The following is a 15,451-nucleotide window of genomic DNA, read 5'->3' as shown; positions in this document are numbered from 1 at the left end:
ACATTTCAGGTGTAAGTGAGATGACCACCCAAGTGTCTGCTATCCAATTCAGCAGAACATACCGATAGTTTTGAAGTACCTCTCTTGATACCATCCCCTTCTCCTTTCCAAGTATCCATTATCCTGAACTTTGGGCCTATCATTTCTTTAACTGATCATTTTTACTATATCTGTAGGCTAACACTAAAAAATAAATTTTTTGATTTATAGGCATTTAAATTTTTTATAGCTTTACACTGTGCAAGTTCCTCTACAACTTTTTTCCCCTCAAACTTCATGCCTGTGAGATGTGACCAAGCTGATGTGGGTAGTTGTAATCAAAGACCTAATTCTTGTCCCAAAGTTCTGTGCTTCTGGTTCCTCCACTACAAATAAACGAGGAGAGTGTAAACTGAACCATCTCTCAGTTCTCTGCCAGGTCTGAAATTCTACTTCTACTATTTACAGGAAGTATAGAGGTGCATAGTTTGCTCCAATAATCTAGCATGGATCATAATTATGATTTATTTGAGGTTGACTCTGATCAGAAACACAATCCCCATGGGAAATGTGTCATGGCATCCTTTTTAGTCATTTTGGCAAAATTTAAATATTACTTGACTATGCAACTTCAATATGCAAGATAAATCGCTTCAATACAAGATTTGAAGTGGCACATGCAATGATCAGAAAAGACAGAATTCACAATGCAAAAATGCAAAGTTTATTTTCTTAAATAAAATACTATATTCATATCTATACAAATAATTATTACAACCATTAAAATGTTACATTTACCAATAAAAATTTTAAAACTTTAAACAAGAGCATGGTTCAGAATATTCACACCCTAATACAATGCATTTGTAAAAAGATGTCAAAATAAACGGGACCTATTCTTATTTACAACTGTAGGACAATCCTGATCATATTATACATATCTGCTCTGGATTCCATTACAAAACAAATTAGTTCCCATTAGAATTATAAACCAGGTGATTTACAGTAATAGGACACAGTGCACAGCAGACATTGCTGGCGTGAGAATAGATACAAATATTACATACACTATCGAAAGCACTACAGTTAGATTTTTTCTGGTGATTGCCCTACAGTAAGCTTCTCACCCAGTGTATCTATAAATAATTTGTGAAGGTAACTATGTTCTCAGATTTTTCCACCCATTTTTACTGAAATGAATATATATGTGTGTATACACACACATACACACACACATACACACATATATATATATATATCTCTTGTTGAAAGTGGAAGCAAATCTTTTCTTCACAGTAACACAGCTGCAGCATTTTGAGCAACACTGTCTGGTCCCTTTCTTCTTGGAAGATCAACAGTTCAACTCCCTGTAAAGGTTAACCAATATAGTCAAGTCCAGTGCCTCAGTGACCTCACAGATGAAAAATGGTTCTAAGACTTAGGGGATGAGGGAGCAGAGATCCAGAAAAGTGAAGAGAGGATTTACATGGAGTAAACTTTTAGTTCCTATGACATAGTTTGGTGTATAGTTGTACACACAAATGGGCCAAAAAAAAAAAATTAATGATCTTTAAAAAAAGTGTTAAATTACAAATGAAGAATTATCTTCTATGTCTCATGAAATCTCTAGTGACAGATTTTGCAGTCATCCAAAATAACACCAATTTGGATATTATCCCCAATGTTTTCAACCGGAGTTGGCTGATGTTTTTGAAGCATCTGAACACATGCGTGTGCCAGACAAAGATTACAGTTGATGGGGTTTGTGCAAATCTAGAAATAAGGATGTTGAATGACCACCACATTCAAGCTCTGAGTTTAAAAGGAGTTTTGCTTCTAACTAGTAAGCTTTTTTACAAGATCGGCATCAAGGATGGCTCAGAGAACGTAAGGCAACAGTGAGAAAAATCAGCTGTACTTGGCGTCGAGGTGTTGGATTACACTGAGCACGTGCCATCCTGGCTGGCCCGTTGCTCTTAACAGGGGAGTGGGTGAGCAGTGCGTTCCAATGGCCAGCCTTAGGACCAGAGGCACGGCTGCGGGTAAAGTGCGGTCCCAGGGTAGAGGCAGGTGGGCGTTAGAAGCTCTGGGTCTGAGAAGGCCCTCAACACTTCTTACCTGCACACCCGGATTGCCTCCATCTACACTTGTCCCTCACAGACTCCAGCAGAAACACTCTTACGTGCACAAAGGAAGTGTAGAATGCAGGGAGAATATGGTTAAGTGGAAAAGAAAAAAAAGACCTTTTTACGTTGAATTCTGGGGAAGGAGAAATGATATCACTCAGCCAAAAAGGTATCTGAGAAGCAACTAATTTCTGCCCTTTAATTTGCATACAGATTTCATAACATTATCACTGAGTATTATTGCCCTCTGGAAGTACACAGCCATAGGTGATGATCTCCGGGCAAAGGCAGGATTAACAGAGACAACAGAACAATGACTTCCAGGTTCCTAAGGATATCAAACCAAAGCCATCTGATTTTGGTACCACCTTTGCCTTTCTTTACTCCTCCATGGGATTGAAAAAAACAAGTTCTCCAAAACAAGGAACAGAACTATATGGCACATCAAATATTTTAAATCAACTTGAACTACTTCTGTTTTGAGAAATTCTTGTTACCCCTTAGTAGAGAAGGAGATGCAGTGGTTCCCAAAGCCAGGCACTGGGAGTCACTGATTTGGGAGCATGAGTCCCTTTCACACGCTGATCCTGTAGATGCTGGACCCCACCCAATCAGTGTTTCAAGGCAGAGGCTAATCACCCTGCTAAGGAAATGACCACGGTCCCTGCCACCTGTTTGACATGGTGCAGATGGAAGAAAATAAGGGCCTGGGTATTTATGTATCAAAGGAAGGACAGAGCTAAGAGGAGGCGTATTAGTGAGTCTTTACACTTTCTCAAATTTTCAAAACTTTACTCTCATTAAAATGTATTTCCACATTTTTTTGGAGTATAAATTTTAGCCTCTCCATAAAATAGCTCATGTCAGAAGGCAAGAGCAAGGCAAATGAATTATCTTTAAAGTGTTTGAATAATTTTGTATTTTAAGAAGGCTGATTTTTAAAAGTTGATCCTCATTGCAGTTCACCCTGATATGTGACTGAAAATCGCTACAAAAGAACATTCCCTCCTCAATCTTCTCTGATACGTTACATTTTATAAAGCATGATCACTCTGGAATTCTCACTCCTTACTTAGAAGAAGGGTGCCAGCTCTGGTACACCCCAGAGATCTTATGATAAAAACAAAAATAAATTTCCTGAAGCAGTATAAAACATCCCAAAACAACCTATATGTACAAAAAAAAAAAACAAAACCAAAGTTGATTTCTTTTATCCGTAACTGACACATTTAAGTTTTTACATGATGAGAAATCTAAAATTATTCACCTCGTCAGAAGCTACTGTGTTAAATGTTTAGATGAACCAACTACTTTCTGAAGCTGATTCTGTATGACCAATAACAATATGAGAGAGAAAAATTATTTAATCAAGGACTCACTTATACATAAGTCTGTGTATTTCTAGAAATTACAAATTTATTTGTGAAAGTGGCTTTATATTCTATAGACATATATTAGTGAGGCATGAATAACATTAAATTTACTATAACCAAAATTGACGATTTCTCTGCCATTCCTTCACCAAAAACTATAATCCAGAGATCACTAGATATTAAATAATAAATTTCCTTCCCCAAATCATGTAGCTCTAATTATTAAAATACTTAATACTGCTGGTAAATCTCATACATTCATGCTTATAAATCAAATAAGATTACTGTGCTCTGAACACCTTCAGAATTTAATTTCTATATAAAATGGCCTCATATATGCACACGCCTATAAGATAATTAGAGCTACATGTAAGCAGGGGCCCTGTTACTTGCAGATGGTCACCTCTTTCCTCAGATGGTCAAATAAGCCTTACTTCGGGGTAGAGACTCATTAGGGATCAAGGTGTTCTATGCTTGGAATGAAAGCCCTGAGGAATGTAAATGCTATCTCTAAACATTGCTGAGCAGAAAAATACAATTGATGCAACAGAGAATTGCCTGCAAGTACCAACCAGGCTTGAGGCTCTTCCACTGCAATGTTCAAATCGAGCTTCTCCTTACCTGTGACCTTAGTTTCAATTCCAACAGTCCCTGGTTCTTCAGAACCTAACAGCCACTGTGCGGGGGGAGCGGGGCTGAGGGGGCGAGGTGGGAGGGCAGAGACAGAAAGAGCCATGAGAAAGGGAGAGGGAGGGAGGATGAACAGCTGAACCCATTGAAAACCTTCCTTGAAACTGGCAGATTGGACCTTTCAAGTACAAAGAAAAATCTGAATGTTGAAGCTTAAAACTTAGTTACGATGATTTTTTTAAGTTATAAATCTCACATTTTTTCTCAATTAAACGTTAATATGGTGTTGCCTTGTGTAAGTAACTTATTCACAAAGCTCTCCTATTCCTCCCTGAAACCATTTTGAAGGGAGAAAATATAGATGTTTCTCTTGTTTTCAGTATTTTTTTGCCCTTAGGAGGTGGCTTCAGCCGGCGGCGGGAAGAGACAGGAGGGTCCGGTGAGAACAGCTGAAGAGGCACAGACGACCCTTTTGCTGAGTCTTTAGTAGAGGTATCCGCTGGAGTTAACTGCTCTTACCAAGCCTTAGGAGGCTTTTTTAAGCAGAAAAAAACAAAATGCTGGTCCTTGGCTTCACTTTGTTAACAGAGCAGACAGAACACTGTCTCTGCATCTCTCCCTCTCCGCCCCATTTTTGGCAGAATGTAACCACAACAAAAAAGTAATGGGTTTAGAATATGAGTGTATATAACTGTTTTCTTAGTTTTTAATAAAGTTTTCAGAATTCAATAGATGAATTTTGAGTATACATTTTAAAAAATGTATTACTAACTTTAGTGGGGCTTTAAAGAAGCCCTACATCAGGTTCTTCTACATGTCAGCAGGTCTCAGGTCCCAATTTCCCATTTTCAGATGGCAGGCCTGTTTTTAAAGAGCCACTTTAAAATCTATGTCTGAGTGCACACACACTCACATACGCAGACGTATATAAAGACCATTTTTTGAAGCACCATTTCACATCTACCATCAGAAAAAATAATGAACAAATTCATCCTCTCATGATGATTCTACTATGAAGGGTAATAATGCAATACACAATGTCGTATTTTAAATATAAATATCAGCAAATGAAAATATTGACAGAGCTTAAGACTCTGCTCAGAAATACTCAAAAAGTAAGGCTCACATAATTATGTAGATTCCAAACGCACTATTTACTGATCAGCCCCTGATGATTAAACAAATGTAAAAGAACTTATGTCAAGATCGAATAAATAGAATGAAGAGAGAAAACTAAAACAACACTCAACTGATGAAGCAACCATCTTTAACTGAACACGTGCACAACTCCACAGCACAGCCGCTTCTATCCTGATGCAGTGCGCAAGCACAAGATGGAGAACATCGATGTACTTCGCTCTTTAGCTTTCCATTTTTAAGGCTACTTGTTTAAGGAAGACCTTTGCTTTACAGGATCTTGGCACATTAGAGGATAACACGGCTCCCTCATTTGGAGAACAAGACATGAAATTCAGACAATTTATGCATTGTTATAATCAAGGAAGAAGCCTCTACCTAAACCAAACCTGGGTAATAAAGGTTGATTAAAGAACTCATTTATTTGCTAACTGCTCGACTTTAATCATGCACATTCATTCTACATGAATTCAAGACCTGCCGTGGATGAGAGACTGTTCTACACACTGACACTGGCCCGCAGTTGGTTATGAGCCATTGTGTTACATCGAACTGTCTGTATTTTTGGAGAGCAACTCAACTACCTCAACTATCTATTTTACAAATTATCAACAATCAAGTAAGATTAAAATCTAGGTTCCTTCCTACCACCCAAGCACACTCCAAGATGACCTCCCCCAACTTCCAGTCAATGAGTATCTAGGGGATATCAGATTACAAATCAAACTTGAAAATGCAAATCTGCTTGGAAAATTTCAAAAGCACACCATGCAGTTGAAAATGAATGATAATTTGTTTTTGACAACCCAGTATTCACATCGTTTCTGACATGGCTTCCTTACATTCAGAAGATAATTGGAAATTGATTATACAGACACAAGGAGATACACACACAATCTCTCTCTTCCTGTGCAGGTATGTGTGTATAAACACACAAATACATGTCTATAATCTCACCCATTACATTTACGTTCAGTTGATCTGCATTTAAACAGCTGAACTGCAATCATGACCTAAAATATGGCTTATGTTGTGGGCAGGTCTGTTTGAGGACTGCTTGGAAGAGTCGGAGGCAGAGGAGTTTGCTATTGTAAGCAAAGGTGACATTGCTGAGCCATCCGGAAGAGCTGTAGCTATTTCTGGAAACAAAGATGTCATATTAAAATTGGATAAGTGAGAGTTGGTCATGTGCATTGGTGGCATATCAGGGAGAAGAGGAAAACTTGGTTGGGCAAAACCAACAGGTCTGGGAGGAGATAAAATGGATCCAAATCGGTTATTTAAAGTTCCACTGTTTACCTTCTCTGTGCTAGGATTTGAGAACATTTGATTAGAAAAGTAGGGGATGGAAATATCATTGGACAGTGTAGGGTGAGCAGGAGAGTATGGGGGATAGAAGGAAGGTAGAGTATTTTGGGGATCTACAGGGATAAGGGCTGGAGTCCGAGTGGCACTAGGCTGAGTAACCTGTGGAATGAAAGAAGTATTCGCGTTTATTGGTGGATTCATGCCACCCTCGGGAATAAAAGGAAAACCAAAATTTTGTGATAGTGTGTGCTGGTCAGGCGCTGAATTGTCATTCGGAACTTGTGGGCTATCAGGCATGAAACGAACAATACTTCCTCTCTTTTCTGCAGTGGGTTGCTGGCGTCCAAGAATCATACTGCCACTAGTAGACAGAGGAAGGTGGGGAAGACTTGGATCAAAGACATTACTATGTCTTTGGTTTCCAGAGCGATTCCTTTCAGGCTGACGAATTTTGGAACCACTGCTGTCTTGCAAGGGATGTCTTGATCGCTGGGGAACTGAAGAATTAGTCTGACGTACGGGAGGCCCTTGGTCAGTGTTTCCATGAGACACAGACGGATGTGGCAGAGCTGGCCTTGCAACCCCATGCATGTTGCTTGTGACTGGAGGGTTCATGTGGCCCTTGGTCCCGTGACTGTCAGTAATCCTCATGGGATTGGACTTCTGCACAGAAACATTGGGACTTGTATTTCGACCTTGAATATCTCCTGAAGAAGAAGAACTCGAAAAAGGAATATTCAAGGTGCTGTTCCTGGTGTTAATTGCCCCTAGGGACATGTCACAACTCTCCCGATTCTGACTCTCACCCTCTCTTCTAATATGGACACTTTCATGAGTTGGGGGACAATTATATTCAATTGCAGAAGGTGGGCCACACTGTGTATTCCTCTGATGTTCTGAGAGCGATCTCTGGCTCCCAATGACCTGATCACCAAGGTGAGGGGCAAGTAAACTCTGCATGAAACTCTGGTGACATGTATTTTCACTGTCCCTTGGTGGGATGGCATTTCCGGTCGGGATGCTCTGAACTGGTGGATAAGGTAATCTCTTTTGGCGGTCAATTGGTGGTGGACCAGGGTTCTGACTAATTCGAAAAGCCTGGGACTGCATACTCCTCAAGGAGGACACAGGGTTACCTATTTCATTATTTCTTGAAGACTGTACTTCAAAATTACTCTGAGGCTGCTGACTGGCTCCACTTGGTTTAAATGTCTGACAGTCAGAAAGGCGGATATCTGAGGCAACGGTATGGTCCACACGACCCTGCATATTATGAATGGCCAAACTCTTATTTCTGGGAACATCAAGGTAGCTTCTCATTTCAAGCTGATCGGAAACTCTGGAACCCTGAATCGATATACCCATTCTCTGCTCTGAATTAGAAGATGTCTTTCCAATGAGTGCCTCCGCAGAATAACTTGAAACTCTATTTCTCTCTGGCCTGTGTGGAGTACAGGTCATGTCGGAAGGCCTCGTCACAATACTTGGTTGGGAGACCATCTGCTGCTCTATGCCTCTTGATGTCAAAAGCCTCTGCATTGGATTATGCCCAGGTACATGTTCAGAAGAAACCCCTGAGCCTTGTGGCCGGCTTCCTACATCCTGCTGCTGGTGCATAATGTCTTGGTTGAGATGGTTCTGGGGATGGTTATGGTGGTTCCGGCTCGTTGAGGGGTTTTCACAACTCTTCTCGGGCTGGGAGCTCCCGAAGTGCTGCTGCATCTGCTGCTGCATCTGCTGATGGTGGGGGTGAGGCTGACCACTCTTGGGTCGGGACTGGTCATTTCCGTGGTGCTTGGGTTGTAAAGCAAGCTGAGAGGTCTGAGTGCCCTGAACAAGATTCCTCTTCTTCTGCATCTGAACTTCCTGTTGCAGAGTTCTCTGTTGGTGGATGCTGTGGGGCTGAGAGTGGACAGAGCTCTCTGCGTGAGGGACGTGATGCTGCAGTTGATATAAGTGATGCCTTTCTCTTAACTGCCCTGCTTGCTGCTGTTGCTGCTGCTGCTGCTGCTGCTGCTGCTTTAAGTAGAGATGATTACTGTGCAGGTGAGGGACCCCTTGAGCTGGAACATGCTGTTGCAGGGCCTGCAGATGTTGGCTGGCCTGGGTTTGTTGCTGCTCAGCAACAGAAGGCTGAGAACTGCACTGAACCTCATTCTGCCTCAGTGCAGGGGCCACGAAGTTGTTACCGGGTGGAAATAATCGTGTAAGGCCATCTCCATGGGTGGGGTTGCTGATTGGCACAACAGAATTTGAAGAGTTGGGAGGGATCTGACCAATCATCATTTGAGTTTGCTCGGAAATGCTGTCTGGAGTTCGGCTCATCAGGGACAGACCCTCAAGCCGGAGGGGGGCTGGTTGACAGTGCTTTTGACGTTTGGCTGAAGACAGTAAGAGGTCATCTTGGACAGCACGCTTAGCAGAGTCTTTGCGGTTTTCATGACTTGGCTTTAAGAGGGACTCTTGAATCTGTGGATTTGGTAGGGTACCAGCCATGGTATTTAGCTGTTCTTGGGAGTATTCGGTCATCAGAGACGGTCCGGGGGGCTGACTGCCATAGGAGCTAGATGAAACCGTCAGATTAACCGTGGCTGGAACAGTTGCTTGCTCTGAAGTTTGGGATAAACCAGCGCAGCTGACCAGAGGATGGTTGATGCTGCTCTGATGGATAAGATTGTTCACACTTAAACTGGTGATGGTTGGTGGCTGAGAAGTGGAAACCTGTAAAGCAGCATTTGACGTTTTAATTCCTATAGAACAACTTGGTTTTTCAAGGGGCCTATCCACAGTTGCTTCGACCGAATCCTGAGAATGAAATTCATTTGGTGTTGCTTCTGCCTGTCCTGGGCCATTCTCTTTAGATATCTGTGTTTTGAAAGGCTGGTCTCCCTCTAAAGAGGATGCTTCAGAAGATTTTGAAGTAACTTCCCTTATATCAGCCTGGGTACCAGCTCTTCCCTTCTCGAGGTTCTCCTGGTCAAAAATAGCCCTCGCTGCCAGAGCGACGATATCAGTTTGCTCCACAAAGGTGCAGCTGTCACACGTATTAGTCGTCGCATTGCTGGTGACATCCTCTCTAGATGTCTCAGGAAGCATGGATGCAACTGAGAAACTACGACTACTGCCCGAGCTGGTCGACATGGGAGAGTCAGCCTGCCTACTGAGCAAAGAGCCATTAATAACCTCCTGATCAGGGATGCAGGAATGATGCTGTCCTGGATCTCTGTCATCACTGTTCATCAGTAACAGCTCCTGTTTCGGATGTAAATCAACATTTGAATCAACTATCTTAGAATTTCCTGAAGAAAAGTCAGGAGGGTCCACCTGGACTGAAAGAGATGATTTCTGAGGGTCTTTTTCTTTAGCAAGACCAGACAGCAATGCAGTTAAACCCTGCCCCTTTAAGAGACCTGTGGTTTGCACTGTATCTGATGGATCTTGCTCAGCCCTGCAAGGTTCAGCAATGACTTCTACCTCAGAAACACAGTCTGTACTTGAAGTGCTCGTGGTAGATGACAAATCAGAAACCTGAGAAACCAAAGCATGGGGATCAGTTGCAGGTGAAATCAACACGTTGGCGGAAGTGCAGGATTTGGCAGCATCTGGCAATGCCAAACCAATTGGTGGCTTATCCTGAGACATCTCTCGTTGCAAAATGGGGGAAGAATCTTTGGATTTTGCTGGGGCTACTGCAAAATGTTCACTTGTCACGGATTCTTGGGAGGGCAAGCTAGACTCTTCTGCTGACTTAGATTTAGGTACAGACTCAGGTATCACGGGTTCAGAGTTGAGAACATCCAAAGAATGTGAACCAGAAACACTTACACTATTTGCCTGGGACACAGTGACAGAGGGCAACACAACAGGGAGGCTGTCCAGCAGTCCATCATTACACGATGGCTCTGCTGAGCCTTCGGTGCTGGGGAGGTCTAACTTGCCCACATCTCTGACTGGATTCAGGGTGCAGGCTGACTTGTTAACAGCTAAGTGTTTCTTGCCACTTGGCTTCTTATTCAACCTTTTGGACTTCATGTTAGGCAAACAAGCCACAGTGTTCACTGAGGGAGTGGTCACTAGATTATAAGTACTGGGTAGTGTGGCTGAATTATCTGTTGTCATAGGAGGTGCTACAGTGGTTGTTAATGAAACACAGTTAGCCGGGGTGGTCTGACTATTTGCAGCAATCGGAGGATTCGCAGGCTGGCTAATAGACAATTGTACACAGCTTTGCCCAGCCATCTGTGATATACTTTGATTGAGGCTGGCCAAAGCGCCAAATGTATTCAGGGCAACATTGGTATTTGGATCTTCGCTGGTGGTGGGCTGAATAATTTGCATAGGGGTTTGACTTGTAGTTCCTGATGAAGACATCACAGGCTGCAAAGCAAAGAGCTGTCCATTTAAAGAAATGGTTTGAGGCTGTTGTGGTTGGTTTGACATGGTAACAGAGAAAGTTTGTGTTGAATTAGATGTTGATAAAGATGAAGGTCTTGGTAATATGTGGACAAGATGTTTACCTCCAAAAGTTTGTGGAGTCGAAACATTTTGCACTGAATTATTAGACCCTATTATCGCATTGGCTCCATTGACAGGGAGTCGAACAGAACCAGGGGGTGGAGCCGAGAGGAGTGGCAAAGGATTCTGATTAGCTGCCTGTATGATCACTATCTGCTGACCTACTGTTTGGTTGGGAACCTCTGCCCTCATCATTGTTGGGCACGGGGTGGTGCTGGGTGGCTGAAGAATGATCACGTTTGGATTAGCTGGGGCTGCATTCACAGCTGACCCCACTGGCTGAGCCATCTGAATCACTTGCATTGCTGAATTCAATGGAAGGATATTTTTTGGAGGCTGAGATTTAACTTGTGGCTGGGCAATCAGTGGCTGCATAGGTAAGGATGGACAAGAAGGCAAGGTTACAACTACTTGCTCAACTGGCTGCACATCTGCTAGAAAGGAAGTATTCAGGTTGATGCCTGGAGCCACCTGTCTACTGTGGTTGGCTGTGGTGGGGCTGGTACCAGACTCACTTAATACTGGAGTCACAGCAGAAGACGGTGTCTGGCTTAAGGGCTGAATAGTGTTTCCTGCCAATTGCAAAGTAGTCCATGTCGTCTGCGTGTTTCCAGCTGAGGAAATTCGGGTAAGGCTATTCATGTTTTTTAAATCTGAAGCACTAACAGCTGAAGAAGGCAAAGAACAAGAAAGGGTCCAACCATTGTCTATTGGGTTTGCAGAAAGGGAGCTGACAGGAGTGGTGGTCTTCCCTCCTCCAGGGGCAGATGAGGCCACCACGGCGGTAACACTTGTCAAGTCTGCACCCTTGCTCGTGCTCGCTGGACAAGAGTCACTCACAGATCTGGAAGGCTGGGAGCAGATCGTGGTGGTAACAGAAACAACAAAAGTGGTTTGAAAATCACTTCTGAAATCCTGTGTGCTTGAGCAGGACTTGCTTCCAGAGTGCACTTTAGTGGCAGTTGCTGAGGGGCTGGAGATGCTTGTGGCACAAGGGACTGTTTTCTTCAATAATTTGGGGCTCTCGTGCCCGTTCTTATTTTCAGAAGAATTTTGATCATTTAGACATGGGTGCAGGGAACGATGCTGGGGAGGTTCAGGCCCAACGGGAACAGCGATCAGTGAGCCACTGGTGGCACTGAGCATACTCGATTCGCTTTCGGAGGTGGAAAGCTCGAGAATATTTTGAGCAGAAATGGTAGCAGGAAGACAAAGGGGAACAGGCTGGTTGGCAGCCAATGCAGAAACTGTAGTCTGCTGCCATGGCTTGTTTTCGGGAGGGTAAACTCCAGAAATAGACACTGGAGTCACAAGATTGCAAGTCCTCTGCACTGGCACCACGTTGGCAGTCTGCTTTTGTAAATTATGACCAACATTAAAGGTTATCCCTTGAACAGCTGTTCCCTGGCTGTTTCCACCAGGCTGACTCCCATTGGAATAAACAATGATATTTTTTTGAACCTGGTCACTGGGAATAACAACAGAGACCTTTGAGTTTTTAAGATTTCCTTTCCAGTGGATGGTAGGGTCATCATATAAACATATGTCGTTTGCTTTTAGTAATTCAATGTATCGGCCGTTTTCCTTTTGAATTTCTTCCAGTTGTTTACGTAGCTTTTTAATTTCTTCAGCTACAGTATCGAAAATAAAAATGAAAAAAATTATCTCTAAATGTCAGTATTTACAATAATTTAAGAAAGCGTTTGTATAGCAAGCTACTGAATCTAATCTTAGCATTTGAAATACCTCAGTTGAGAACCTTCAGCTCTTTTCTAATACAAGTTCTTTCTTCTTCTTAGAATGGTACCTCAAACCTCTATCCCAGTCCTTTTAAAAGTATATATATATATCTTTAAAGGTCAACAAGGCAAAGGTCAAAAGTTACTCATAATGTAGAAATCTCAATAATCCCAAATTCAAAAATTCCCAAGTGGGCAGCTACCAAGGTGATGCAAGGAAAGACATATGGATATCATGGTAAGATGCTGGGAAAATAACACTATCAATATAATAGCATTTAAATGCTGCAACAGCCTACATTACTTATGATGGTAATAGTCTCTTTTATAAATGGCTTTAAACTAGTTTCTATTTTACCCTTTGAAATAACAGAGACCAAGTAGAACACGTAAGAAGTAGGGAGGTAGAGCACTGAAGAAAGCAAAAACAGTGAAACTTGCATTTTCCTTGGCAGGGCCAGTGTATGCAGACTACTGAATAGTGAAGATGTCTGTGATACCCTACACCTTTCCAAGGGGCAGCATCACCCAAAGGTCCTACTAAGAGTCAGCCCTGGCAGCTGGTATTTATGTTCTGTGACCCACACACCCCCACCTGCCTTGTCACAGTGGTAGGTACTCCCCCCTCCACCCCCTGCCCCTGCCAAAGCCAGCCAATCCTCAAGGCCAATCCCCTATAAGGTAACCTGATACAAAAAGTTCTGTTCTAACAAGGATGAGTTGAGACTAGCAGATTATTTTTTTCAGATATTTAAACTGAGAGACACAGAAGAAAGAGGCCCATGTGCCATGGACATTAGAAATTAAAGGACAATTATAATGGACCAAATAATAATGATGATTGTTCTCGCTTACTGCACACTTACTCTACACCTGGCACTTTTCATTCGTTGTCTCATTTAATGACGATGATGACAACAAGGACAAGAAGCACTTATCAAGCATTTACGATGTGCCAGGCTTTGCTCGAAGCGCTTCACCCGCACCATCTCCTCTAATCCTCACAGGAACCCTGAGATGGGACTGCGTATTGTCATCACCACTTTCAGATTTCAGAGACGGGCTCAGAGTAGTTACAGAACTTGCCTAAAGTCAACCAGACAGATGCTGTGATTATCCTCATTTGAAGACAGGGAAACTGAGACCTGGAGAGGGTAAGTAACTGGCCAGAGGTGCTGAGTGAGTAAAGGAAGCAGAGACTCAAACCCAGGTGGGCCTGACTCCCAAGGCCACCGCCCTGAGCACTATGCTAGACCGTCGCGTGGACAGGGAGTATGTGGAGGGAGCTGCTGGGAGAAGAGAGAGCGCGTGCATGGAAAAGAACTAAGGAAAGAACGATGCCGGAGACGATGACACACTCGGACTTAAGCTGCCTCAGGTGCCACCCTAACCCCTGGCCTGGCTGTTCAGCTTTCCCTGAGCCTCCTGCAACCTGTATTTTTTCAGGTTTCCCTTTTCTCTAAGATCAGTTGATTGCCTCAGACTCTGGGCTGTGAAACAAAGGAGCCCTCATTAGAAAAGTCTGTACATCACTCTAGCTTTAGCATCCCTTTGGTGGGTACCTCAAAACGGTGACCAAACACTCACTATATATCTAACTGCCTGGCAGCATCATAAAACAGGGCCTGGGTCATAAAAGACAGCTGACCGCGGGGAGCAGGTAAGTTGTTATCCAACTAAAAGTAAACGAGAATTTGGAATGCCGAGCTTCTGGATTTGCTTTCCAATATCCTCACTTCTTTTACAGTGCACACAGCCCAGCACTGCCCCCACCTCCGCAAATCCTGCCTTTGTTTCGCTCCTTGTAAGGTGACCTACTGACTCGTCACAGGCATTTCTCTTTGCTCTCGTCAGAGACATAAATAAAAGACAGTTCAAACTGGCTTCCTACTTGAAGTTTCATGCTTGCCTGGGGTATTTTTCTTTTCTGCTGTTATAAGGAAACTTCTCCAGTGCAAGTGGGAAAACAGAACTCACCTGACAGCGTAAGAAAGTCACCTCTAAAAATCAAGTATCATTAAATGATCAGGCAGTCTGACATACACATTACATGCAATATAAACAACTGTGAACTCAATGTTTTGGCCTTCTGAGTTAATTCACAGTTACGTCTTGGTGCAGGCATATGTTTATCTGTGTTTAAGTTACACTGAGCAGGAGTCTTCCTACATCCTCTTATGGGATTCCCCTAGCTGGAAGAGCCAAATAGAATAAAGGAGATTCAGTATTATTTGTACCATGAGTTAAGTAAACTGGAAGCACAGGAAGAGTATAAAATCAAAATTATATATGCCTACAAGATTAGAGTCGCTCAAAGAGGGAAAGAGGTAAACTGGGATGAATTTATTTGCAGCACTATTCTCACAGACACACTGAATGCATGGTCTTAATAATGGTTTTGGGTAAAAAAAAAAAACCCTTCCGTACGCTAATATAAGTCGCATTGTGACACAAAGGCCTGAACACTGAAAAAACAACAAAGTAAGAATCTTAACATCTTTACCTTGTTCACTGTTTCCTCCGTTAAGCAGGAGTTCATCATTTTGCCTTTTCAACTCTGTTATATATTTAAAGGCTTGGTCCAGGATCATATTCTTGCTCTGCCAAAGAAAATCGACCATTTAAAGGTTTCACTGAGGGGTAA

At 42.7% G+C, this 15,451-nt stretch overlaps 1 protein-coding gene across 2 annotated transcripts in view; it reads right to left on the bottom strand.

Annotated features, from left to right (window-relative positions):
* Positions 1 to 680: 680 nt before the first annotated feature.
* USF3 (upstream transcription factor family member 3) overlaps positions 681 to 15,451 on the bottom strand; it is a 48,666-nt gene continuing 33,895 nt past the window's right edge. Inside the window, exons 6-7 of one of the 2 annotated variants that reach the window (XM_031455572.2) lie at positions 15,311 to 15,407; positions 681 to 12,699 (exon numbers count right to left, since the gene is read on the bottom strand). In XM_031455572.2, coding sequence (XP_031311432.2) covers positions 6,233 to 12,699; positions 15,311 to 15,407 — 6,564 coding nt within the window. In that variant the 3' untranslated portion in view covers positions 681 to 6,232. The remainder of the gene's footprint in view (positions 12,700 to 15,310; positions 15,408 to 15,451) is intronic. The other variant, XM_064495202.1, reaches the window with a different exon arrangement.

This window comes from Camelus dromedarius, chromosome 2 (assembly GCF_036321535.1).
Source record: "Camelus dromedarius isolate mCamDro1 chromosome 2, mCamDro1.pat, whole genome shotgun sequence".
NCBI lineage: Eukaryota > Metazoa > Chordata > Mammalia > Artiodactyla > Camelidae > Camelus > Camelus dromedarius.
The sequence above is the reverse complement of the archived record's forward strand: the minus strand, read 5'-3'. Positions and strand labels throughout refer to the sequence as shown.